The sequence below is a fragment of the Ictidomys tridecemlineatus genome, chromosome 15 (genome assembly GCF_052094955.1).
Source record: "Ictidomys tridecemlineatus isolate mIctTri1 chromosome 15, mIctTri1.hap1, whole genome shotgun sequence".
Lineage (NCBI taxonomy): Eukaryota > Metazoa > Chordata > Mammalia > Rodentia > Sciuridae > Ictidomys > Ictidomys tridecemlineatus.
Window position 1 is genome coordinate 43663672 of NC_135491.1, and position 25543 is coordinate 43689214.

The following is a 25543-nucleotide window of genomic DNA, read 5'->3' on the forward strand; positions in this document are numbered from 1 at the left end:
AGACATTAAGAGGCTGATTTCTCATCCCAAAGACCTTGGGAGTCCCCCAATTCCCAACCTCTGACTGACATGCTCTCCTGGGGTAAAAGTTACCCAAGGGAAGATGACCCCCTCGTTTCCATTCATTATATTTAAGCCCAATCAAAGACTTCATGAATTTGGGCAAAAATGATGATTCCATTTGGCCATTTGGGCCACCATTGGACAGACAAGGTTAACATTAAGCCAGAAGGGACCCAGCACATGCAGGACTTTCCTTTTGGTGAAGACTGATAGGTGCAACCTTATAGCATTTAATGAGTTCCTGCGAGCAAGCTCCCATGTTTCAATTCTGCAGAAGCACACTCTATTACCCAAAGTGTTTCCCACAATATTTTTTAGATACTTAATAGATTTTTAAAATTCTTCAGTGTGGAGTGTGTGTGTGTGTGTGAGTGTGTACAGTGCTAGGGACCACACCTACCTCCTTGGCTTGCTAGGCAAGCACTATACCACTGAGCTACATCCATTCACAGCCCAGTGTGGAATAACTTATATGCAATTAAATTAATCTCTTCTGTGTACAATTTACTCACTCTGAGGTAACATGTAAGATAAGCAAACACCACCACCACTAGTTTTACCAGTTTCTTTCACTTCCTAAACTTTCTCATGCCCCTTTGTAGTCCTTCTTTGCCCTGAATCCTGCTCTAAGGCACTCACCTAATTGCTTGTTCCTCTAGTTGGCCTTGCCCCAAATATGATGCATATGGACACTTTTAGGAATGGCTCTGTCACTTCACATACTACTTTTGAGATGCAGCAGATCTCAGATTCCTTTTCCTGGGGAGTAGCATTCCTTGTAGGGACACACCACACTTTATCCACTGACCAATTAATATACATCTGAGTGTCTTCCATTTTTTGACCAATTCTAATGAAGCTCTTAGGAACATTGTCATAAATTATTTATAAGGACCCATGCTGTCATTCCTATTGAGGAAAGACCTGAGAGGAGAATTGCTGAGTCACATGGCAAGTATGTGTGGAATGTTTAAGGGAAATACCAAATTTACTAAACAAAGACTTTGTCAGTTTGCATCTCTACCAGCCATTTATGAGGGTACCAGTTGCTCCATATCCTCTTCAACACTTGGTCTGATGGTCTTAGATCAAATTGTATTTAAACCACGTGGGGGGATCTCACTGCAGATGTTTGTTTTCACTTTTAGACTCTGCTTCCATCTTCCATTCTCTCTCTCTCTCTCTCTCTCTCTCTCTCTCTCTCTCTCTCTCTCTCTCTCTCTCTCTCTCCTCTCCCATCTCTATATATGAATAAGGTATAATATATACAAACACATCCACAGATGCGCTCCTGAAACTCTTCATCATTTCTCATTATTACTATTATCTTGGTCATTGTCAAAGCCAAGGCCTCTGTAAGATGGTACCATAAAGGGCAGAGCCTATGGGGACCTCCACCCTAGCAGACTACAGATTAGGAAGAAGCACTTGTTGTCTGGTCGTCAAAAAGGAGCTTATAATAGGACTGAGCTGGGAGGAGCCCAAAGCCCAGCTGAGAACTAGGTGAGGAGAATCAGAGCAGAGAAAGCATCTGCCCAGGCTGGAGCTGGGGCGATGGCTTAGAGGAGAGTGTACTGGAAGGGGAACTGAATCCACAGCAGCCTTGCTGATTGGGTGGAGGTCAAGGAGAAGCAGTGCTCTCAGCATGATGGCTACTCACTTGTGGATAAAGCTGATTGCTCCCCAAAGGGGCTGAGAAGAACACAACACTGGGCTGTGAGAGCCTATGGTGGGTGGGGGTAGGCTAGCCAAGGATGGTTTGCAGGGGAACCTCTAGGCTGCCTGAAGTTGAGCCCCACAACCCTTCATCAGGGAAGTCAGGTTGAGCAGATCCTCCTAACCCACACTGGCTTCCATTCACCAACGCAGGGCTCTGGATGTTTCAGAATCTCCCAGAGGCACTTAACCTCTGGGAGTTCCCTGGACAGGCAGGCACTCATATTTCACATCTTTCCAGTGGATAAGTGACTGTAAACTGGACTTTGGTCTTGTGTTGATGGGGTATCTACAGAAATGCCTTCACAAAGAAGGGCCAGACTGAGAAGGGTGGAGCCTTCAGAGGATCTCAGAACATGGTCTATAAGAGATTAGGGACTATTGAAGGGCACCCAGTCAGCTAGGAAGGTCACAGTCACACCTCCCTGCCACTGTGTAAGCAGTTCCCCACACTCCAGCAAGGCCACCTGTATTTCTCCATCTCTGGAAGTCTTCATTCTGCCCCCTCAGAGAAGCCCTCCAGGTTCCTCCAGTTACATCCAGCTCTCTGCTCCCTCCTCTCCTCCCCAACACCGTCATAGGCCTGTGACAGCAAGGACAGGGAATTTGTAACTCCAGGTTTGAGGAGAGGGGTCCTGGGATCTCAGAGGGGCTGCAGAGGCTGTGTGGCACATTGGGAGGTGGCCAAGGGCAGAAGAGGAGTAGGGCCCTGCTCACTGCACAATGGCCCCATGACCTCTGAGAGTTCAGAGTGACTCTCCTGCAGCACACACCTTGCAGGGCACCACCCATTTCCCCGCCTCCTCCCTGTCAGGTTCAAATTCCACCTGGCAGAATGCTGCTCTGCATTTCCAGGTGAAGCCCTGGGAATACAGAAGCAGCCCTGGGAGCTGACCATGTCCCTGCATCGACTTCCTGCCTGGCTCATCCTCGTGGCCTATGGGCTCCTGATGCTCCTCATCCAGGGCCAGGGTGAGGCTGCCATGGGGAGGGTGGTAGAGACCAGGTTGGATCTGCACAGAGACAGAGCCTGAGCCTGGAGGGAAGGCACCAGGGCGGGGGAGTTGGTAGAGGAAACAGATGAAGGGGATGAGTGGCAGGAGGGTGAGCCAGAGAGGGTCAGAGCTGCCAGAAGACACCCCTATAGAGGACTGAGCTAGTATAAGGGGATTCTGAGGAGCACAGTATGGGCAAGTCAGAAGCCTCCTGGCAAAGGAACAGGGATAGGGGACCTTTCCCTCCTGTGTGTGGCTGTGGCTGTAGCTACTACTCACCCTTGGGTAATAACAACAGCAATATAAGAGCTCTCTGGTTACATTTGGCTCTGAGTGTGTTGACCCCTTGGCCAGAGAAGTGCTGGCACCTTCCATAAGCTCCACAGGCAAGGTTACTGGCCCTGGGCATTACAGTAGCCTGTGGTACCACTTCTTAATGCTGATCTGAGTGACTGCTGGGTTTCCTTCACTGGCAAACCAAAGCTGGCATGCCTTCGATTGTGTTCTGGAACAAAGGCAAAGTGCTCTGTACCTTCTAGACATCTCTAGGACGTTATCAGAAGGTGCTGGTAAGAGAGTACCATGCCCAGGGAGTGTCAGCAGCCCTGATCCCTCCCACGCCAAAGGCTCCTATTGTGGGTATTGGACATAGTCCCAACTTTCCCAGTCTAATCTGCACTGAGGAATCCATGTTCCCTGTCCCCCTTGGACCACCACTGATAGGCTTCCTCCCTTACCTGGGGCCTGAGAGAACCAGAATTTTCTCAGCAGAAAGATTTTTCTAGCTTCACTGAAAGATTATATTTTTTTATATTTATTTTTTTAGTTATAAGCGTACACAATATCTTTATTTTATATTTATGTTGTGCTGAGGATAGAACCCATTGCCTCAGGCATGTTAGGCGAACACTCTACCTCTGAGCCTCAACCCAAGCCCCTCCCCCGAAATATTCTATTTTCAACAATCTTTTTCTTGAACTCACATACAAAAAAAAAAAAAAAAAACACCTGAGTCCTGAGAGGGTATAGATTTGTGTTCCACAGTTTTGTGCCCACCCAGTCCTGGCTCCTCCACAGGCCCATCTAGGTCTTAACAGGGTCCAGGTCTTACACACTACTCATCTTTGTCTCTCACCTAAATGGTCACAAACTCAACTTTTCTGGTGTGACCATTTCCTCATCTGGACACAAGGAAACTTCACACCACTACATACATACATGGGTGAGATTCCTCCTGCTGGTTCATGCAGGGCTTCTCCTCAAGGAAGCAGCGACATTTTGTCATCAGGATTATTTAGCAGGCTTTCCCTTTGTAATTACAAGTATCAGGCATTAGTGGCCAGTCACCACATGAGTTACAAGGACCAAGATCCCTCTGGCAAGGCACTGTGTGGACACAGCATGTTGGTAGGGACAGGAGTGTGTCTTTGGACTTGGAGAGTTGCTGGCCAATTTCCTTCTCTGGTCCTGTGAGTGGCTGCTGCCCTGGCCTGACCTGTACCAGGGAGCATCAAACATGCAGATCCTAGGGGATCTGGTGGGAGAGAAGAGGAGATTTGGAGTTTTTAACTTTTTCTTATGGAAACCAGCTCAGATCTACCACATTCTAGAGTGAGATCTTGAGCCTGGGGGAGGGAAGGCTCCGGCGATGTGGGAGCTGGGGAGATGTCAACAATAGCAGGAGAACTCTGGACCTGACTGCCTCCTACCTGCACCCTGAGGCACAGAGTGAACTGGGACAGCCAGAGAGCTGCATAGCACCCAAGAGCGGGCCCATTCTAGGGTAGAGAGAAGATTTAACCCAGCATGACCCACATCAACCTTTACCAAATATCATGACTTGGACAAGCCACATATATCTAGCTTGACTTTCCACTGGCTCCTTGCCTTGATCCCCAAGCCCAAGCAGGACAAGATTTGTGTGGTCTGAACTCATAGCTCCCCTCCATACGTCCGTTTCTCCTTTTATGAATGGTGTTTCTTTATGTCATTTCTTGTCTTCTCAAGCATGAGATCCTTGAGGATGGGAAACTTTAGTTCCATTCCCACAGTCCTCCTAGTGTGTGACATGACCTGGCACAGTGAGTGCAATGGACACTCTTGCCCCATCAGTCCAAAAGGTATCTTGCTGGCAATTGCTAGGGCTGAAGGTTGGTGGCAAGGCACAGGGTTTGGGTGAGCCTAGAGGGATAGGCTGTGAGCTGTCAAGTGACAGTGGTGGTGGGGATAGGGACTAGGGATGGGCAGAGAGATTCTGAAGCGAATGTTGACAGATCAGGTTCCCTCCACAAGGCTGAGCTGAGGAGGGCCAACCAGGCCCAGTGCTGTAGGTCAGCAGCTGAGTGGGCAGACCTGAGCCTGAAGTGCGTCTCTCTGCCCACAGGCCAGGACTCAGTCAGCCCCATCCGGACCACCCACACCGGGCAGGTGCGGGGCAGCCATGTCCATGTGAAGGAAACCGATGTGGGGGTCCACACTTTCCTGGGAATTCCCTTTGCCAAGCCACCTGTAGGACCACTGCGCTTTGCAGCCCCTGAGCCCCCTGAACCTTGGAGTGGTGTGAGGGATGCGACCTCCCACCCGGCCATGTAAGTTCTCCTGGGATCTGGGGAACCTCAGGGCTGGAGTGGGGATGGGCAATCCGAGCCCTGGGCCAGGCTGCAGTGGCTCCTTCATCTAAACTGTACTACAAGGCCTGGGGCTGTAGACCAGTGGTAATGTGTTTTTTTGCAAACTAATGCACCATCTTTGAAACCCAGGCCCGAAATGAACAAATATATAAAAATATATCCCTCTGCATGAGGCAATTCCCACACTCATTCTTCCAATGCTGGAGTAACTTTGCCAGGCCCCTGCCTCAGGGTGTGGAACCCAAAAGGCATTATTAGCTCCAAGTGCTGAACACAGAGGAGAAAATAATGTATAGCTTACTCCAGGGGTTCTCTCCCACCAGGGGAGATGTGTCTGGGAGAGGGTCAGCTTGGCTCTCTGAACCTATAAAAGACCTTGACTCCAGCAGTCGATGCTGCAGATCCCTGAGGAGGGCAACAGTGGTGGCTCCTTGGGGACCCCACCCACAGGGCCAAGGGAAAGGGGCATGTGCTTACAGCTCGAGACTCAGTGGAGGGGTGAGGTTATCTGAGAGTCTCGAGTTGGGCTGTGGGATGCCCCATTACCCTTCATTGAGAACTAACCTCCATACACTCAGGCACCAGCTGTGTGGGGACACCTATGCTGTTCCAGGCCTGAGTGGGGATAGTAATAAATAGTGAATGTCAACAGGGGCAGCCAGTGTTTCCCAGATAGGGCCCTAGAGTCAGGATTGCCTAGCCTCAGAAGGAGTTGGAATCAAGTGCTCAACAATCTTGAGGCCTCCCTGGGTGTGGGGAATCCATCCCTGCTTCCCTCAAGCCTGTGGCCTGGAACTCAGTGGGAAATGACTTGAAAGAAGGATCATGTGAGGCCAGGCATCAGTTAAGGCAGGGAGTGAGGTTGTCTGGGATCGAGTCAGGACCTGAGGTCTGAATCGACCACTGCTCAGCCCCTGGAGTAATTGTATTCCATTGTCACCAGGTGTCTGCAAAATGCAGATGCATTGAATCTAGAGGCTCTGAACCTAGGGAGTACAAACTTGCCTCCCATCCCCGTGTCAGAGGACTGCCTGTACCTCAGCATCTACGCGCCTGCACATGCCCGTGAAGGCTCTAATCTGCCTGTGAGTGTCAAGTCATGGTCAGTTGAAGGGTGGGAGAACATTTTGGGGAGAACATTAGAAGTGGGCTTGGCACATGGTTCAAGGTAGAGAGCTAGCACAATGCTGTGAAGGCCTGGGATTGACCCCAAGTACTACATAACAATACCAATGACACTGGAAGACACAGGTCCAGCTGGCCACCACTGTGGAGTGAACTACCATGAAAAGTTTCTCACTATCAGCTCCAAGAAGGCCTCTTATGCAGGAAGAAAGCTGACCTAGGCATGGAATCCAAGAGCCCTGGATGCTCTCAGAGGCCAAATGTCCTAACCCACTGATCAACTCACCAGCTTGTACTCAGGAGATCCCATTCAGGTGCCCAAATCTGCACATTGAGATCACTAAATTCCATGACCATGGTCTATTTTGGGGCCAGAGATTAGATGACACTTTAAATTAATATTCAAGTGAGGTAATCACAGAAACATCCATTTTCTTTTACTTTCAGAGTACTTCTAAGAGGAATAGATCCATGTTCTGTTTCCTGGTTAGACTCCAAAGTATGAGAGGCCTGATTTTCCAAGTTGAACTTACTCTGTCACCAGTACCCTAGGTCATAAGGTCCTACTAGCGTTCTGTGTGGGTAGCTACACAAACCAAAGTGGTGTTCAGACTAGGGATTCAGCCAGAATGGAGTTGGGCACGGTGGCCACCACATGGTATATCTCCTGATTTCCCAGGTGATGGTCTGGATCCATGGTGGTGCCTTGGTGATGGGCTCAGCTTCCATGCTTGATGGTTCTATTCTGGCAGCCATTGAAAATGTACTGGTGGTCACTATCCAGTACCGCCTGGGAGTTCTGGGCTTCTTCAGGTGAGCCTGGGACAAGGATGATGGATGGGGACTGAGTCAACAGAGTCAACGATCTATTGATCATCATCCTTTCTATTTCTCAGCACTGGAGACCAGCATGCCACTGGCAACTGGGGCTTCCTGGACCAAGTGGCCGCCTTACGCTGGGTCCAGCAGAATATTGCCCACTTTGGAGGCAATCCTGATCGGGTCACTATTTTTGGCGAGTCTGCAGGTGGCACTAGTGTGTCCTCACTTGTGGTGTCTCCAATGTCCCAAGGACTCTTCCATGGTGCCATCATGGAGAGTGGGGTGGCCCTGCTACCTGACCTTATCACCAGCTCATCTAAAGTTGTCTCCACAGTGAGTATCCTTTACTACCCAAGGCCAAATCTGCAGACTCACCCTCCAACTTCAGAGCCTTTGCCACTCTGTCTGTTCCATGGGAACAGAGACCATGCAGGTGTCTCTGGAACCGCCCAAACTGCCCACCACCCCTGGGTGTTTTGAGGAGCTCAAAGGTCAGAATCCACACACCCCTGCCTCAAGTGGTTGATTTTGCTCTATGGTGTGCAAAGCTGCATCCAGGGGTCCTCATCCTCAGAAGACACATGGAAGCAGGTGTGATGTCTCCTCTGGATGATACCTGAGCTTCAGGGAAGATGGAAGAATTTCACACCTGCATCAGTATAATAGGGTACACTTTGAGAATTAAGGGCAACCCACACAAAGCTGAGATATAGGCAATACCACCCTTTCTTTACAGATGGTGGCCCACCTGTCTGCCTGTGGGCAAGTAGAGTCAGAGGCCCTGGTGAGCTGTCTGCGGGGCAAGAGTGAACAGGAAATGCTGGCTATTACCAAGGTAGGCTGAATGGAGGTTAGTGAGGAGACAGGGGTCATAGTATATGGAAAATAAAGTGCTTTCCACTGTGGAACAAAGATCTCATTTCCAAGGCTTGGTCTCCTTGTATCCTCATAGCCTTGATTGGGATTTGAGACAAAAATATTCTAAACCAGATAAGAATCTTTGAATGTTGGTGTGAGCATCATTGGTTGAGTTGGGATGGGTTGGAGGTAATTCCAGTGTCATTAGAAAACAAACTTTCCTTCCTATGATCATGTACCTTGAATGTCCCCTTAGGCTTTCAGTGTCATTCCTGCTGTGGTGGATGGGGCCTTCCTACCCAGGCACCCCCAGGAGCTTCTGGCCTCTGCTGATTTTCAACGTGTTCCGAGCATCATTGGTGTCAACAATGATGAGTATGGCTGGTTCCTTCCCATGGTGAGTCCCCTCTCAAAACCCCTACAATAGTGTCAAGTGTGAGCAGCTTTAGACCTCGTATATCCTGGTCATCACACCCCTAATTCTAAACTATTCCTTCACCACACAGCTCTTGGGCCCCCCTGAAATCCAGAAAGATCTAGACAGAGAGTCCACTCGAGCTGTTCTGCAGAAAATATCAACACAGATGGTAAGACTTCTGGCGTCCTGCACCAGGCAGAGTGCAGCCAGACACTCTTCCTTTTCAGTAATCCCCAGGAACAAAGATTGATCTATGTGCATTTGTGGGTGGGGCCACCGCCCAGCTTGACAGCATTGCCCTATTCCCTGACATTACAAACCCCAATCCCTACCCTCTAGCTCCTGCCTCACTGCCCCAGAGATTGCCTAACCTGACTCTCCCTGATCCCCTGGACTAGATGAAGTTGCCTGCCGAATGTGCTGACCTATTGATGGAGGAGTACATGGGAGACAACAAGGACCCCCACACCCTCCGACTCCAGTTCCAGGAGATGATGGCAGACTTCATGTTTGTGATGCCTGCACTCCAAGTAGCACAGTATCAGAGTGAGTGTATCTGAACCTGAATCCTGGCTTCCTAGGAGACAGCTGAGAGCTGTGGGTCCCAGGTGAGGTCTGGTGTCAGGTCCTGACACATGTCTTTATCCAGACTCTGGTCCCAGGCACCTGAAGGCTGTTGTCTCAGTAAATCCTTATGAGTAGGGTAAAAGATAGACATCACATTCATTTAACAGCGGAGAAAACTTAGGTAGTGGCACTCAAGGACTTCCCGTGACCACACAGCCATGAACTTTAAGACATGATTTAACAAAGAGCCTTCCAACTGCCTCTGAACCATTCTGGGCTTCCAAGCCACTGTGAAGATTCAAGCCAGCTTTGGACCTAGCAATCTTGCCAACAAAAGTGACACATCCTGTCCACCCTCCAGGTTCCCATGCTCCTGTCTACTTCTATGAGTTCCAGCATCGTCCCAGCATCTTCAAGAACATCAAGCCACCACATGTGAAGGCTGACCATGGTGATGAACTCATCTTTGTGTTTGGATCCTTCATCAATGGCATTAGAAGTGAGCACTCCTTGTTCCACAGGAGCATTCTCATGACTACAGGGTGGCAATTGCTCTCATTATACAATGAGAAACTGTGGCTTAGAGAGAACATGGGATCCAGTGTCTACCATCTTACATGGGTCATTCCAGGGTTAGACCTTTCCCAGTCCAATCTATACACCTTCTATGTGTTCCCACCCCAAAAAATGGTGTGTTGCATAGGAGAAGAGGGGGTTGGGTAAAAGCCTAATCATTTTTTAAATGACTTCACAGTGTCCAAAAGAAGGAAACTTTTAGGCCAAGGAGGAGCCCAGTGTTGATTCAGTTAAAGGCTGGGAGAAATAAAGGCAGGTTGGGCAAGCTGAGGGCCTGGCCCTGGGACTGTTGTGATAGGGAAGGGACACAAGCCTGTGGCTTGGTGGTGAGTGTGGCACAGGAGTGGACAGCTGGATGGGGTTGGCCAGGACCTGGACCCTTGCCTTCCTCCTCCCACAGTTGAGCTCACTGAGGAGGAGAAGCTGCTGAACAGGAGGATGATGAAGTACTGGGCCAACTTTGCTCGAAATGGGTGAGAAAACCTGCCAGGGGGCACGGGTCCTCCACTGCTCCCCTTGTCTGAAGTGACCCCATTAGCAATTGTGTGTCCTTCATCACATTCTAGCCCCCTCCACAACCAGAAGACCTACACTAAAAAAGGGTGCTTTATGGGAGCAGGTCATTGGTCTCTTCTCTTAGTGGTCTAGAGGGTGAGCCATAGTGCTGGGCTACCATGAGAGCCAGTCTCTCACAGGGAAGGGCAACACAGGCCAGGTTTCCCTGCCCTGTGTGGAATGACACAAGTGAGAAGTCAGTGCTTTCCTACATCAGGACGCACCTCCCCATTCTCAACACCCTTTTCTGCCTGGCTGGATGCCCTGTCCATAATTAGGGTTGAAGGTCAGATTTTAGTTCAACAGAGCTCAGACTGACCCTCACCCCTCCCTGCTGGGAGGGCATGTGCACAGGAACCCCAACAGAGAGGGCCTACCCCACTGGCCACTGTTCGACCAGGACCAACAGTACCTGCAGCTGGACATCCAGCCTGCTGTGGGCCAGGCCCTGAAGGCACACAGACTGCAGTTCTGGACCAAGACCCTGCCTCAGAAGATCCAGGAGCTAAAGGAGGCTGAGGACAAGCACACAGATCTCTAGCTTCCTTGTCAGGAAGAGAGGGGTGTGCTAGGTGTGATGGGGTCTTCCTGTGGTGCCCACACATGCCCACCCAAGAACCAGGGTTGACCCACTCATTCACATAGCTATTCGTCCATACACTCCTCCATGGGTCCTCTCCTGTTAGACACACTCAGTAATTCCCAATGCATGCCCACCTTCCTCCTCACCCCACTGTGCCTGAGTCCCTCCCTTCCTTCCTCCCCTCTCCTAGATGGATACAACCCCATCTATCCCCTCCTCCCAGTTGCCACACCCTCCCATGCTAACAGAGAAGTTTTAGGAAGCAGAACTGGTACTTTTCTGAACCCCTTGCCCACCTCTCAGCAAGTACCCCATGTCCTCATACCAGTGGGTCCTCTTAAGAAAAGCCCCAGTGTTTTACTCCATCAGGCTCCTGTGACAACAACAGCAACAACAACAACAACAACTCCAATAATAATCAAGCTCGGCCTGGTGGCACATGCCCATAATCTAAGCCACTCAAGAGGCTGAGGAAAAAGAATTATATGTGCAGCCCAGGCTGGCCACCTGTGGAGACCTGAGTGCAATATAAACTAATAAGTCTGGGAGAGTAGCTCAGTGGTGGAGTACTTGCCAAGCATGCACAAGGTCCTGGGTTTGATCACAATGCTACTACCAAAATATCAACAAATAAAAACTGGGTAGCTTATAAACAATGCAAATGTGTTGTCTTCTGTGTTGAATGTAAGTCCAGAATCAAATGTTAGCAGATTTGTTGTCTGGGAAGGTCTTACTTTGGTTTCTAGATGGCACCTTCCCACCATGTCCTCACTTGGCAGAAGGGGCAAACAAGTTCTCTTGAACCTATTTTACAGTTCCTAAACAGAGTCCCCTCCCAATGATTCATCACTTTCAGCCTGGATTTCTTTCTTTATTTCCTGCTTTCCATCTGCATGACCACAACTCACCCTCTGGGGCACCATGCTTTCCCCTTCCTAACACAGGAGACACCTCACATTCTTACATGGTGCAGCTTCCTGCACCATCGAGTGGAAAGGATGAAGTACTGTTTTTATAATGACTTTATTTTTAGTTATTTATGATTTTTATGTGGTGCTGAGGATCAAACCCAGTGTTTCACCTGTGCTAGGCGAGCACTCTACCACTGAGTCACAACTCCAGCCCACTACAGATGCACACTGTATTACCCAAAGGGACTCCCATGATATTTTGTAGATTTTTAATAGATTTTTAAACAGCCTTAGCATTGAGTCTAAGTGTGTGTGTGTGTGTGTGTGTGTGTGTGTGTGTGTGTATGAGTGCGTACAGTGACCACACCTACTGCCTTGGCCTGCTAGGCAAGCACTATACCACTAAGCTACATCCATTCACAGCCCAGTGTGGAATAACTTATATGCAATTAAATTAATCTTGAGTGTACAATTTACTCACTCTGAGGTAACATGTAAGATAAACAAACACCATCACCACAGTTTTACCAGTTTCTTTCACTTCCTAAACTTCCTCATGCCCCTTCCTTGCCCTGAATCCTGCTGTAAGGCAGTCACCTAATTGCTTGTTCCTCTAGTTGGCCTTGCCCCAAATATGATGCACATGGACACTTTTAGGAATGGCTCTGTCACTTCACATACTATTTTTGAGATGCAGCAGATCTCAGATTCCTTTTCCTGGGGAGTGGCATTCCTTGTAGAATGCTTTATCCATTGACCACTTGATATACATCTGAGTGTCTTCCATTTTTGACCAATTCTAATGAAGCTCTTAGAGACATTTTCAGAAATTATTTATATGGACCCATGCTGTCATTTCTCTTGAGGAAAGACCTGAGAGGAGAATTGCTGAGTCATATGGCAAATGTGTGTGGAACATTTAAGGGAAATAAAAAAACTCTACTCCAAAATGACTCTGTCACTTTGCATCCCTACCAGCCATTTATGAGGGTACCAGTTGCTCCATATCCTCTTCAACACTTGGTCTGATGGTCTTATCAAATTGTATTTAAACCACGTGTTGGGGGATCTCATTGCAGATGTTTGTTTTTACTTCTAGATTCTGCCTCCATCTCCCATTCCCTCCCTCCCCCCACCCTCATCTCTATATATGTATAGGTATAATATATGCAAATACTTACACAGATACGCTCCTGAAACTCTTTATCATTTCTCATTATTACTGTTATCTTGGTCATTGTCAAAGCCAAGGCCTCTGTAAGATGGTGCCATAAAGGACAGAGCCCATGGGGACCTTCACCCTAGCAGACTCCAGATTAGGAAGAAGCACTTGTTGTCCAGTTGACACAAAGGAGCTTATAATAGGACTGAGCTGGGAGGAGCCCAGAGCCCAGCTAAGAACTAGGTGAGGAGAATCAGAGCAGAGAAAGCATCTGCCCAGGAGGGGCTGGGGCCATGGCTTGGAGCAGAGTGCACTGCAAGAAGAATTGAACCCACAGCAGGCTTGCTGATTGGGTGGAGGTCAAAGAGAAGCAGTGCTCTCAGCATGCTGGCTACTCACTTGTGGATAAAGCTGATTGCTCTCCAAAGTGGCTGCGAAGGACACGACACTATGTTGTGAGAGCCTATGGGGGTGGGGGAAAGCTAGCCAAGAATGGTTTGCAGGGGAACTTCTAGGCTGCCTGGCCCCACACCCCTTCATCAGGGAAGTCTGGTTAAGCAGGTCCTCCTAACCCAGACTGGTTTGCATTCATACATGCAGGGTTCAGGAAGTTGAGCCCCACACCTCTTCATCAGAAAATTCAGGTTGACCAGGTACTCCTAACTCAGACTGGCTTCCATTCCTAGCCCATGCAGGGCTAAGGATCTTTCAGAATCTGTCAGAGGCACCTAAGGTCTGGGAGTTCCCTGGAACAGCAAGCACAGTCACACCTCCCTGCCACTGTGCAAGCAGTTCCCCTCACTCCAGCAAGGCCACCTGTATTTCTCCATCTCTGGAAACCTTCATTCTGCACCCCCCAGAGAAGCCCTCCAGGTTCCTCCAGTTACATCCAGCTCTCTGCTCCCTCCTCTCCTCCCCAACAACCTCATGGGCCTGTGACAGCAAGGACAGGGAATTAGTGACTCCAGGTGTGAGGAGAAGGGTCCTGGGATCTCAGAGGGACTGCAGAGGCTGTGTGGCAGCCTGGGAGGTGCCCAAGGGAAGAAGAGGGGTAGGGCCCTGCTCGCTGCACACTGGCCCCATGACCTCTGAGAGTTCAGAGTGACTCTCCTGCAGCACACACCTTGCAGGGCACCACCCATTTCCCAGACTCCTCACTGTCAGGTTCAAATTCCCCCTGGGCAGAATGCTGCTCTGCATTTCCAGGTGAAGCCCTGGGAATACAAAAGCAGCCCTGGGAGCCGACCATGTGCCTGCACAGACTTCCTGCCTGGCTCATCCTCGTGGCCTATGGGCTCCTGATGCTCCTCATCCAGGGCCAGGGTGAGGCTGCCATGGGGAGGGTGGTAGAGACCAGGTTGCAGCTTCCAAAGTGCACAGAGACAGAGCCTGAGCCTGGAGGGAAGGCACCAGGGCGGGGGAGTTGGTAGAGGAGACAGATGAGGGGGATGAGGGGCTGGAGGGAGAGCCAGAGAGGGTCAGAGCTGCCTGGGGACACCTCCATGGAGGAGTGAGCTAGTGTGAGGGGATTCTGAGGAACACGTATGGGCAAGTCAGAAGCCTCCTGGCAAAGGAACAAGGATAGGGACCTTTCCCTCCTGTGTGTGTCTGTGGCTGTAGCTACTACTCAACCTTGGGTAATAACAACAGCAATAAGAAGAGCTGGCTGGTTACATTTGGCTCTGAGTGTGTTGACCCCTTGGCCAGAGAAGTGCTGGCACATTTTGTAGGGTCCATAGGCAAGGTTACTGGTCCTGAGAGATACAGAAGTCCCTGGTACCACTTCTCAAAGCTGATCTGAATGACTGGTGATATCCTTTCACTCACAAACCCAAGCTAGCATGCCTTGGATTGTGTTCTGGGACAAAGGGGATGTACTATATACCTGCTAGAAGTCTCTAGGCCCTTATCAGAAGGTGCTGGCATAAGAGAACCATGCCCAGGGAGTGTCAGCAGCCCTGGATCTCTCCCACCCCAAAGGCTCCTATTGTGGGTGTTGGACATAGACCCAGCTTTCCCAGTCTAATCTGCACAGAGGAATCCATGCTCACCTGTCCCCCTTGGACCACCACTGATAGGCTTCCTCCCTTACCTGGGGCTGACAGAACCATAATTTTATCAGCAAGAAGATTGTTTTACCTTCACTGAAAGATTCTATTTTCAACAGTCTTTTTTCTTGAACTCACAACCAAAAAAAAAAAAAAAAACTCAGTCCTGAGAGGGTATAGAATTGAGTCCCACAGTCTTCTGATCACCAAGTCCTGGCTCCTCCACAAGCCCATCTAGGTCTTAAGTAGAGTCCAGATCTTTCACACTACTCATCTTTGTCTCTCACCTAAATGGTCACAAACCCATCTTTTCTGGTGTGACCTTTTCCTCATCTGGACACGGGGACACTTCCCACCACTACATACATACATGGGTGAGATTCCTCCTGCTGGTTCATGCAGGCCTTGTGCTCAAGGAAGCAGCGACATTATGTCATCAGACTGTGAGCAGGAATATTTAGCAGGCTTTGTCCTTTGTAGTAAGTAATATCAGGCATTAGTGTCCAGTGGCCATGTGAGTTACATGGACCACGATCCCTCTGGCATGGCATTATGTGGAGACAGCATGTTGGTAGGGACAGGAGTGTCTTTGGACTTGGAGGGATGCTGGCCAATTTCCTTCTCTGGTCCTGTGAGTGGATGCTGCCCTGGCCTGACCTGTACCAGGGAGCATCAAACATGCAGATCCTAGGGGATTTGGTGAGAGAGAGGAGGAGGTTTGGAGTTTTAAATTTTTTCTGATGGAAACAGCTCAGATCTACCACATTATAGAGTGAGAACTTGAACCTGGGGGAAGGAAGGCTCCAGTGATGTGGGAGCTGGGGAGATGTGAACAATAGCAGAAGAACTGTGGACCTGACTGCCAACTCTCTGCACCCTGAAGCACAGAGAGGACTGGGGCATCCTGAGGGCTGCACAGCACCCAAGTGTGGACCCATTCTGCAGAAGAGAGAAGAGTTAAATGCAACAGGCCCAACATCAACCTTTACCCAAATATCATGACTTGGACAAGCCAGATATATCTAGCTTGACTTTCGGTTGCCTCCTTGCCTTGATACCCAACACCAGGCAGGACAATTTTGTATGGTCTGAACTCATAGCTCCCTTCCTAATGTCTGTTTCTCTTTACATGAATGATTCTTCTTTATGTCATGTCTTGTCTTCTCAAGCATGAGATCCTTAAGAATGGGAAACTTTAGTTCCATTCCCACAGTCCTCCTAGTGCATGACATGACCTGGCACAGTGAGTGCAATGGACACTCCTGCCCCATCAGCCCAAAAGACATTCTTCTGGCAGTTGCTAGGGCTGAAGGATGGTGGCTAGTCACAGGGGCCTGGTGAGTCTGAAGGAATAGTCTGTGAGCCAGTCGAGTGATAGTGGTGGTGGCGATAGGGATTAGGGATGAGCAGAAAGATTCTGAAGCGAAGGTTGACAGATCAGGGTTCCTCTACAAGGCTCAGATAAAGAGAGCCAACAAGGCCCAGTGCTGCAGGTCAGCAGCTGAGTGGGCAAACGTGAGCCTGAAGTACATCTCTCTGCCCACAGGCCAGGACTCAGTCAGCCCCATCCGGATCACTCACACCGGGCAGTTGCGGGGCAGCCTTGTCCACGTAAAGGGGACCGGTGCGGAGGTCCACACCTTCCTGGGAATTCCCTTTGCCAAGCCACCTGTAGGGCCACTGCGCTTTGCAGCCCCTGAGCCCCCTGAACCTTGGAGTGGTGTGAGGGATGGGACCTCCCACCCGGCCATGTAAGTTCTCCTGGGGTCTGGGAAACCTCAGGGCTGGGGTTGGGGTGGGTAATCCGAGCCCTGGGCCAGGCTGCAGTGGCTCCTTCATCTAAACTGTACTGCAAGGCCTGGGGCTGTAGACCAGTGATAATGTGTTTTTAACAACCTAATGCACCATCTTTGAAACCCAGGCCCTAAATGAACAAATATATAAAAATATATCCCTCTGCATTGGGGCAATTCCACACTCATCCTTCCAATGCAAGAGTAACATTGCCAGGCCCCTGGCTCAGGGCTTGGAACCCAACAGGCATTAGCTCCAGGTGTTGAATATAAGAGCAGAAACACATGTCCCTGGATTTGACTTACTCCAGGTGTTCTATCCCACCAGGGGAGATGTGTCTGGGAGAGGGTCGGCTTGGCTCTCTGAACCTATAAAACCCCTTGACTCCAGCAGTCGATGCTGAAGATCTCTCAGGAGGGCAATAATGGTGGCTCCTTGGGGACCCCACCCACAGGGCCAAGGGGAAGAGGCATGTGCTTACAGCTGGAGACTCAGTGGAGGGGTGAGGTTTTCTGAGAGCCTCAAGTTGGGCTGTGGGAGGCCCCATTACCCTTCTGTGAGAATTAACCTCCATCCACTCAGGCATCAGCTGTGTGGGGACACCTATGCTGTTCCAGGCCTGAGTGGGGACAGAGATAAGTGGTGAATGTCAACAGGGGCAGCCAGTGTTTCCCAGACAGGGCCCTAGAGTCAGGATTGCCCAGCCTCAGAAGGAGTTGGAATGAAGTGCTCAACAATCTTGGGCCTCCCTAGGGGTCTGGAATCCATCCTTGCTTCCCTAGAGTCTGTGGCCTGGAACTCAGTGGGAAATGACTTGAAAGAAGGATCATGTGAGGCCAGGCATCAGTTAAGGCAGGGAGTGAGGTTGTCTGGGATCGAGTCAGGACCTGAGGTCTGGATTGATCACTGCTCAGCCCCTGGAGTGACTGTATTCCATTGTCACCAGGTGTCTGCAAAATGCAGATGCATTGAATCTAGAGGCTCTGAACCTACAAAGTATAAACTTGCCTCCCGTCCCCATGTCAGAGGACTGCCTGTACCTCAGCATCTACGCACCTGCACATGCCCGTGAGGGCTCTAACCTGCCTGTGAGTGTTAAGTCATGGTCAGTTGAAGGGTGGGAGAACATTTCTTTGAGAAAACGATTAGAAGTGGTCTTGGGACATGGTTCAAGGTAGAGAGCTAGCACAATGCTGTGAAGGCCTGGGATTGACCCCAAGTACTACATAACAATACCAATGACACTGGAAGACACAGGTTCAGCTGGCCACCACTGTGGAGTGAACTACCATGAAAAGTTTCTCACTATCAGCTCCAAGAAGGCCTCCTATGCAGGGAGGAAGCTGACCTAGGCATGGAGTCAAAGAGCCCTGGAAGCTCTCAGAGGCCAAATGATCTGACTCACTCTTCAACTCACCAGCTTCTACCCAGGAGATCCCATTCAGGTGCCTAAAAGCTGCACTTTGAGATCACTAAATTCCACGACCATCATTTACTTTGAGGGCCAGTGATTGGAAGACACTTTAAATTAATGTTCAAGTGAGGTAATCACAGAAACATCAATTTTCTTTTCTTTTCAGAGTAGTTCTGAGAGGAATAGATCCAGCTTCTGAATCCTGGTTAGACCCCGAAGTATAGGAGGCCTGATCTTCCAAATTGAACTTACTGTCACCAGTACCCTAGGTCATAAAGTTTGACTAGCTACACAAGCCAAAGTGGTGTTCAGACTCGGGCTTCAGCCAGGATAGAGTTGGGCACGGTGGCCACACATGGTATATCTCCTGATTTCCCAGGTGATGGTCTGGATCCATGGTGGTGCCTTGGTGATGGGCTCAGCTTCCATGTTTGATGGTTCTATTCTGGCAGCCATTGAAAATGTACTGGTGGTCACTATCCAGTACCGCCTGGGAGTTCTGGGCTTCTTCAGGTGAGCCTGGGACAGGGATGGTCCATGGGAGCTGAGTAGACAGAGGACCATCCAGTGATCATCATCCTTGCATTTCTCAGCACTGGAGACCAGCATGCCACTGGCAACTGGGGCTACCTGGACCAAGTGGCCGCCCTACGCTGGGTCCAGCAGAATATCGCTCACTTTGGAGGCAACCCTGATCGAGTCACCATTTTTGGCGGGTCTGCAGGTGGCACTAGTGTGTCCTCACTTGTGGTGTCTCCAATGTCCCAAGGACTCTTCCATGGTGCCATCATGGAGAGTGGGGTGGCCCTGCTGCCTGAACTTATCACCAGCTCATCTAAAGATGTCTCCACAGTGAGTATCCTTTACTACTCAAGACCAAATCTGCTGTCTCACCCTTCAACTTCAGAGCCTTTGCCACTCTGTCTGCTCCATGGGAATAAAGACCATGCAGGTGTCTCTGGAACTTGCCACCACAACAGGGATTCTGAGGAGCTCAAAGGTCAGAATCACACACCTCTGCCTCAAGTAGTTGATTTTGCTCCATTTTGATTTACAAAGCTGCACCCTGGGGGCCTCATCTTCAGAAGACCCATGTAAGCAGGTGTGATGGCTCCTCTGGCTGATACCTGAGCTTCAGGAAAGGTGGAAGGATTTCATACTTGCTGCAATACACACATGGCTCCCTTTGAGAATTATGGGTAACCTGCACACAGCTGAGACCTTAGGCTGCAACCCCTTCCCTGTCTGGAGGGATGATTCAGCCTCTTTTTGGTGCCTTTTCAGATGGTGGCCAACCTGTCTGCCTGTGGGCAAGTAGAGTCAGAGGCCCTGGTGAGCTGCCTGAGGGGCAAGAGTGAACAGGAAATGCTGGCTATTACCAAGGTAGGGCTGAATGGACGTCAGTGAGGAGACGGGGGTCATGGTGTAAGGAAAATACAGTGCTTTATACTGTAGAACTATGATCTCATTTCCAGGGCTTGGTCTTCTTGTATCCTCATAGTCCTGGATGGGAATTGAGATAAAAATATGCTGAACCAGGTGTAGAATCTCTGAATGCATCATGGGTTGAGTTAGGATGGGTTGGAGGTAACTCATGTGTTATTAAAAAAGAGACTTTCCTTCCCGTAATCATGGACTTTGAATGTCCCCTTAGGCCTTCATGATCATTCCTGGTCTGGTGGATGGGGCCTTCCTACCCAGGCACCCCCAGGAGCTTCTGGCCTCTGCTGATTTTCAACCTGTTCCAAGCATCATTGGTGTCACCAATGATGAGTATGGCTGGGGCATTCCCACGGTGAGTCCCCTCTCCAAACTGCCACAATGGTGTCAAGTGTGAGCGGCTTTAGACTTTGTAGGTCCTGTTCATCCCACCCCAACTATAAACTTCACTTCACCACACAGATCTTGGGCCCACCTGAAATCCAGAAAGACATAGACAGAGAGACCATGCGAGCTGTTCTGCAGAGAATATCAGCTCAGACGGTGAGACTCCTGGGGTTCTGGGCCAGGCAGAGTGCAGCCAGACATTCTTCCTTTTCAGCAATGCCCAGGAACCAAAATTGATCTATGTGATTTGTGGGTGGAACCACTACAAAGCTTGACAGCATTGCCCTATTCCTTGACACATCCCAAACCCCAATCCTTACCCTCTAAATCCTGCCTCCCTGCCCCAGAGATTGCTTAACATGATTCTCCCTGATCCCCTGGACTAGATGAAGTTGCCTGCCGAATGTGCTGACCTATTGATGGAGGAGTACATGGGAGACAATGAGGACCCTCACACCCTTCGACTCCAGTTCCAGGAGATGATGGCAGACTTCATGTTTGTGATGCCTGCACTCCAAGTAGCACATGATCAGAGTGAGTGTGTTTGAACCTGAATCCTGGCTTCCTAGGAGACAGCTCAGAGCTGTGGGTCCCAGGTGAGGTCTGGTGTCAGGTCCTGACACATGTCTTTATCCAGACCCTGGTCCCAGGCACCTACCTAACGGCCCTCATCTCAGTAAATTCTTATGGCTAGAGTAAGAGATAGACATCACACTCATTTTAGAGAAGAGAGAACAAAGGTAGTAGCAGTCAAGGACTTGCCTGTGACCACACTTCCAGGAAGTCCAATATATGACTTAACAAAGAGCCTTCCAACTGCCCCTGATCCATTCTGGGCTTCCAAGCCACTGTGAAGATTCAAGTCAGTGTTGGACCCAGCAATCTTGTCACCAAGAATGACACATCCTGTCCACCCTCCAGGTTCCCATGCTCCTGTCTACTTCTATGAGTTCCAGCATCCGCCCAGCATGTTTAAGGACATGAGGCCGCCACATGTGAAGGCTGACCATGGTGATGAGTTCATCTTTGTCTTTGGGTCCTACTTTAGTGGCATGAGAGGTGAGTTCTCCTTGTTCCATAGGAGCATTCTCCTGGTTATAGGGTGGCAATTACTCTCATTGTACAATGAGAATCTGTAGCTTAGAGAGAACATGAGATCCAGTGTCTTACCATCTTACAACAACAGATCATTAAGGATTAGACCTTTCCCAGTCCGATCTATGCTCCTTCCACCTGTTACCAGCTAACCTTGGTGTCTAGTATAGGAGAAGAGGGGGTTGGGTAAAAGCCAAATCATTTTTTAAATGATTTCACAGTGTCCAAAACAAGGAAACTTCTAGGCCAAGGAGAGCCCAGTGTTGGGCTGGGAGTAGTAAAGGCAGGTGGGGCAAGCTGAGGGCCTGGCCCCAGGACTATTGGGGGAGGGAAGGGAGATAAGCCTGGGACTAGGGTGGTGATGTGGCACAGGAGTGGACAACTGGATGGGTTGGCCAGGACCTGGAACCTTGCCTTCCTCCTCCCACAGTGGAGCTCACTGAAGAGGAGGAGCTGCTGAACAAGAGGATGATGAAGTACTGGGCCAACTTTGCTAGAAATGGGTGAGGACACCTGCACCCCTCAGGCTCCTAGAGGGCACGGGCCTTAGGTGACCCCATTAGCAAATGTGTGTCCTTCATCACATCCTAGCCCCCTCCCCAATGGGAAGACCCACACTAAAAGAGGGTGCTTTGTGGGTGCAGGTCACTGGTCTCTTCTCACAGTGGTACAAAGGGTGATCCATAGTGCTGGGCTATGGGAGCCAACCTCCCACAGGAAGGGCAACACAGGGCAGGATTTTCTGCCCTGTGTGGAATGACACAAGTGAGAGGTCCTTTCTTTCCTACATCGGGACACCTCTCCCCATTCTCAACACCTCTGTCTACCTGGCTGACTGCCCTGTCCATAATTGGGGTTGAAGGTCAGGTCTGAGTTCAACAGAGCTCAGACTGACCCTTGCCCTGCCCTGCTGGGAGGGCATGTGCACAGGAACCCCAACGGAGAGGGCCTACCCCACTGGCCACTGTTCGACCAGGACCAACAGTACCTGCAGCTGGACATCCAGCCTGCTGTGGGCCAGGCCCTGAAGGCACACAGGCTGCAGTTCTGGACCAAGACCCTGCCTCAGAAGATCCAGGAGTTAAAGGGGGCTGAGGACAAGCACACAGAGCTCTAGCTTTCTTGTCAGGAAGAGAGGGGTGTGCTAGGTGTGATGAGGTCTTCCTGTGGTGCCCACACATGGCCACCCAAGAACCATGGTTGACCCACTCATTCACATAGCTATCCGTCCATACACTCCACCATGGGTCCTCTCCTGTTAAACACACTCATAATTCCCAAGGAGGCTGTGGATGGGCAAGCCAGTTCATGCCCACCTTCCTCCTCACCCCACTGTGCCTGAGTCCCTCCCTCCCTTCCTCCCCTCTCCTTTCCTACAACCCCTGCCATCCCGTCCTCCCAGTTGCCACACCCTCCCATGCTGACAGAGAAGTTTCAGGAAGCAGAGCTGGTACTTTTCCAAATCCCTTGCCCACCTCTCAGCAAGTACCCTGTTCTCATACTGGTAGGACCTCTATAGAAAACCTGTACTCCAGAAGCCCCAGTTTTTCACTCCATCTGGCTCCTGTAACAACAACAGCAACAGCAACTGCAACAATAACAATAATAATGTAGTGAGGCACGGTGGCACATGCCCATAATCCAAGCCACTCAGAAGGCTGAGGGAGAAGAACTACATACTCTGCACAGGCTGGCCACTTGGGGAGACCCGAGTTCAAATTAAAATAACTAGTTCCAGGAGAGCAGCTCAGTGGTAGAGTACTTGAGAAGCAGGCACAAAGTCCTGGGTTTGATCACAGTGCTACCACCAAAATATCAACAAATAAACACAATAAACTGGGTAGCTCATAAAGAGTTTAAATATGTTGTCTTCTGTGTTGGACGTGACAAGTCCAGAATCAAGATGATAGCTGATTTGTTGTCTGGGGAGGTCTTGCTTTGGTTTCTAGATGGCACCTTCCCACCATGTCCTCACTTGGCAGAGGGGCAAACAAGTACTTTTGGGCCTATTTTACAGATCCTAAACACAGTCCTTTCCCAATAATTCATCACTTTCAGATGGGCTTTCTTTCTTTTTCAATCAAAGCCCAGGTAGTAGACTGATTTTATTAGTGATGTATTTTGTATGTGGTTGGGTTTGTTTGTTTGTGTGTGTGTGTGTGTGTGTGTGTGTGTGTGTGTGTGTGTGTGTTGGAGATTGAACTCAGTGCATTAGAACTTAACACACTAGAGTTTAGAGCTAGGCAAAGCACTCTACCAACTGAGCTCTATCCCCAGCCCATGGAGACTGGCTTTCAATGTATGAATTTGCAGCACACAAACTTTCAGGCCAAACACATAGAGTTCCAACATTTAACCCACCCAGGCTACAAACAAAACCAGAGTTTCATATCCCTGAGCCACCTGGAGATTAAATGTCATCCTTCATTAACATTTAAATTTACGTGCATACACATCTATTTCTGTCCCAAGGAGGTGACTGGCCCCATCCTTATGAGAAGCAGGACTGGGCTTTTCCATTGGCTTCTGGAGCCTGGGCCAGCTGGGTGCATCCTGGAGAGCCAGGTGGGGTCCTCAGGGTCCTGTCTCCTGAAGTTGCCTCTTATTCTCTGTGGCTCTGCAGACACTGTGAGCCCCACACTGACACAATCACAACACAGCTGTGAAAGTGTTTCTCTGTGGGGTGTGTCCTGGAAGAGGCCTTGACATGTCAGGAGGTCCAGACACACAGCAGAAGAGACTCTTGTCCCTGGCTCCCTGAGGACCTCTCCATCCAAAATCTTTCAGAATTCCCTCTGCAGCCTCCTGACCATCCCCCACTCACTATGGCATCCATGTGTTGACTTTCCCTCTCACCCCATTGTTGTCCCTAAACTTTTTTGGCCCCTCCAATAGAAACCCTCTCATCTTTTATCTCAGTAATCAAAAGTGCCAAATGAAGCTCAATATGCCCTTTTGTTCCTCCAAAGCATTTTCTCTCTGTCATAGAAGGGCTGTGTCCCTCACTCCATGAACTCTGGGACTCCCCCTATAACCTCCCTCTCACCAACTTGCCTCCATGGGGCACCAGTTTTCCCAGAAAAGAAAGTTCCCTCTTTCACCCAGTGCATTTAAGCCCCACCACCACAGGGCACCAAGGCCTTTAGGGTGGAAGATGAAAATTGCCTTGTTTCCCATCTTGGACACTAGGGGGCAGACGAGGATAGCGGTAAGCCTGGGTGACTGGATCTCTGCAGAGGTGAAAAGACCTTTTCCTTTTAGTTCCTTTTAGTGTACTGGGACTGGTGCATAATCCTTCCACTCTGTGCTGAAAACATTCATTGTGCTCCTGCTGCAAACATGCTCCTGTATGGTTTTTGGTTCTGAGCATGCACAGGATGCTTCCCAGAGTGGATCCTCAGAGTGTTTTTCAGACTTTCAATAGTTTCAGTAGCTCTTTTGAAGAGCATTTTTTTTTGGGGGGGGGGAGTGGTACTGGGGATTGAACTCAGAGGCACTTGACCACTGAGCCACATCCCTAGCCCTATTTTGTATTTTATTAGAGACAGGTCTCACTGAGTTGCTTAGCGTCTCGCTAAATTGCTGAGGCTGGCATTGAACTTGCAATTTCTTCTCTTTTGGGGGGAGTGGCCTTGCATGTACACATCTGCCACTCTTAATCCAGTTGCCAGTTGATGCACATCTGAGTGACTTCCATTTGTCCTCCTCCTCCTCCTCTTCCTTCTTCTTTTCTTCCCTCCTTATTAGTGAAGACTTAACCCATGGGCACTCTAAAACTGATCTACATATGCATCCCTGTTTATTTCATTTTGAGTTGGGTCTCACTAACTTGTCCAGGCTGGCCTCCATCTTCCAATCCTCGTCCTTTGACCTCCTGAGTACCTGAATTGCAATTAGTGTACCATCATGCCTGGCTTAGGCTATTTTACATAAAACTTGTGGTGGACATTTTCAGAAATCACTTTGTGGACATGTGCTCTTAATTTTTTTGTTTGTTTTTCAGTAAAGCCCTGAGATTAGAATCCTCTGGGTCAAAACACTGAGACTGAGTGAAACTTGTTTTTTTTTCTTTCTTTCTTTCTTTTTTCTTTCTTTCCTTCTTTCTTTCTTTCTTTCTTTCTTTCTGTCTATTTTTTTATGGGGAGGGTACTGTGGGTTTAACCCAGGGGTGCTTCACTACTGACTACAACCCAAATCCATTTCCTATTTATTTTTTTTTTTTATTTTGAGACTGGGTCTTCCGAAGATGCTGAGGGATTTACTAAGTTTCTAAAGCTCACCTTTAACTCAGAATCCTCCTGTGTCTTCACCCCCAGTTGCTGAGATTATAGGCATGTGATACTGCCAAGCTCGGGTTAAACTTTTAAGGACAATGTTTAGCTAT

At 49.5% G+C, this 25543-nt stretch overlaps 2 protein-coding genes across 2 annotated transcripts; both read left to right on the forward strand.

Annotated features, from left to right (window-relative positions):
- The first annotated feature begins 2606 nt into the window (after positions 1–2606).
- Positions 2607–11564, forward strand: LOC144364677 (cocaine esterase-like). The gene is made up of 12 exons (XM_005318280.4): positions 2607–2751; positions 5158–5362; positions 6348–6489; positions 7209–7342; positions 7426–7684; positions 8088–8186; positions 8466–8606; positions 8716–8796; positions 9026–9173; positions 9556–9693; positions 10171–10243; positions 10680–11564. The coding sequence occupies exons 1-12, from the start codon at positions 2676–2678 to the stop codon at positions 10864–10866; spliced, it is 1683 nt and encodes a 560-aa protein (XP_005318337.1). The 5' UTR covers positions 2607–2675; the 3' UTR covers positions 10867–11564.
- A 2628-nt stretch (positions 11565–14192) lies between these two features.
- On the forward strand, positions 14193–23011 carry LOC144370885 (cocaine esterase-like). Its single transcript, XM_078032448.1, has 12 exons — positions 14193–14304; positions 16576–16780; positions 17770–17911; positions 18617–18750; positions 18831–19089; positions 19522–19620; positions 19892–20032; positions 20140–20220; positions 20451–20598; positions 20986–21123; positions 21590–21662; positions 22090–23011. The coding sequence occupies exons 1-12, from the start codon at positions 14229–14231 to the stop codon at positions 22274–22276; spliced, it is 1683 nt and encodes a 560-aa protein (XP_077888574.1). The 5' UTR covers positions 14193–14228; the 3' UTR covers positions 22277–23011.
- The last annotated feature ends 2532 nt before the right edge of the window (positions 23012–25543 follow it).

Excerpts from the sequence above, each read along its gene's own strand:
- LOC144364677 (XM_005318280.4), top strand. The coding sequence starts at position 2,676 with ATGTCCCTGCATCGACTTCCTGCCTGGCTCATCCTCGTGGCCTATGGG. Across the intron at positions 7,343-7,425 it reads GGAGTTCTGGGCTTCTTCAG|CACTGGAGACCAGCATGCCA; the intron begins GTGAGCCTGGGA and ends TCTATTTCTCAG. Across the intron at positions 8,607-8,715 it reads ATGGCTGGTTCCTTCCCATG|CTCTTGGGCCCCCCTGAAAT; the intron begins GTGAGTCCCCTC and ends TTCACCACACAG.
- LOC144370885 (XM_078032448.1), top strand. The coding sequence starts at position 14,229 with ATGTGCCTGCACAGACTTCCTGCCTGGCTCATCCTCGTGGCCTATGGG. Across the intron at positions 16,781-17,769 it reads GGGACCTCCCACCCGGCCAT|GTGTCTGCAAAATGCAGATG; the intron begins GTAAGTTCTCCT and ends CATTGTCACCAG. Across the intron at positions 17,912-18,616 it reads GTGAGGGCTCTAACCTGCCT|GTGATGGTCTGGATCCATGG; the intron begins GTGAGTGTTAAG and ends CTGATTTCCCAG.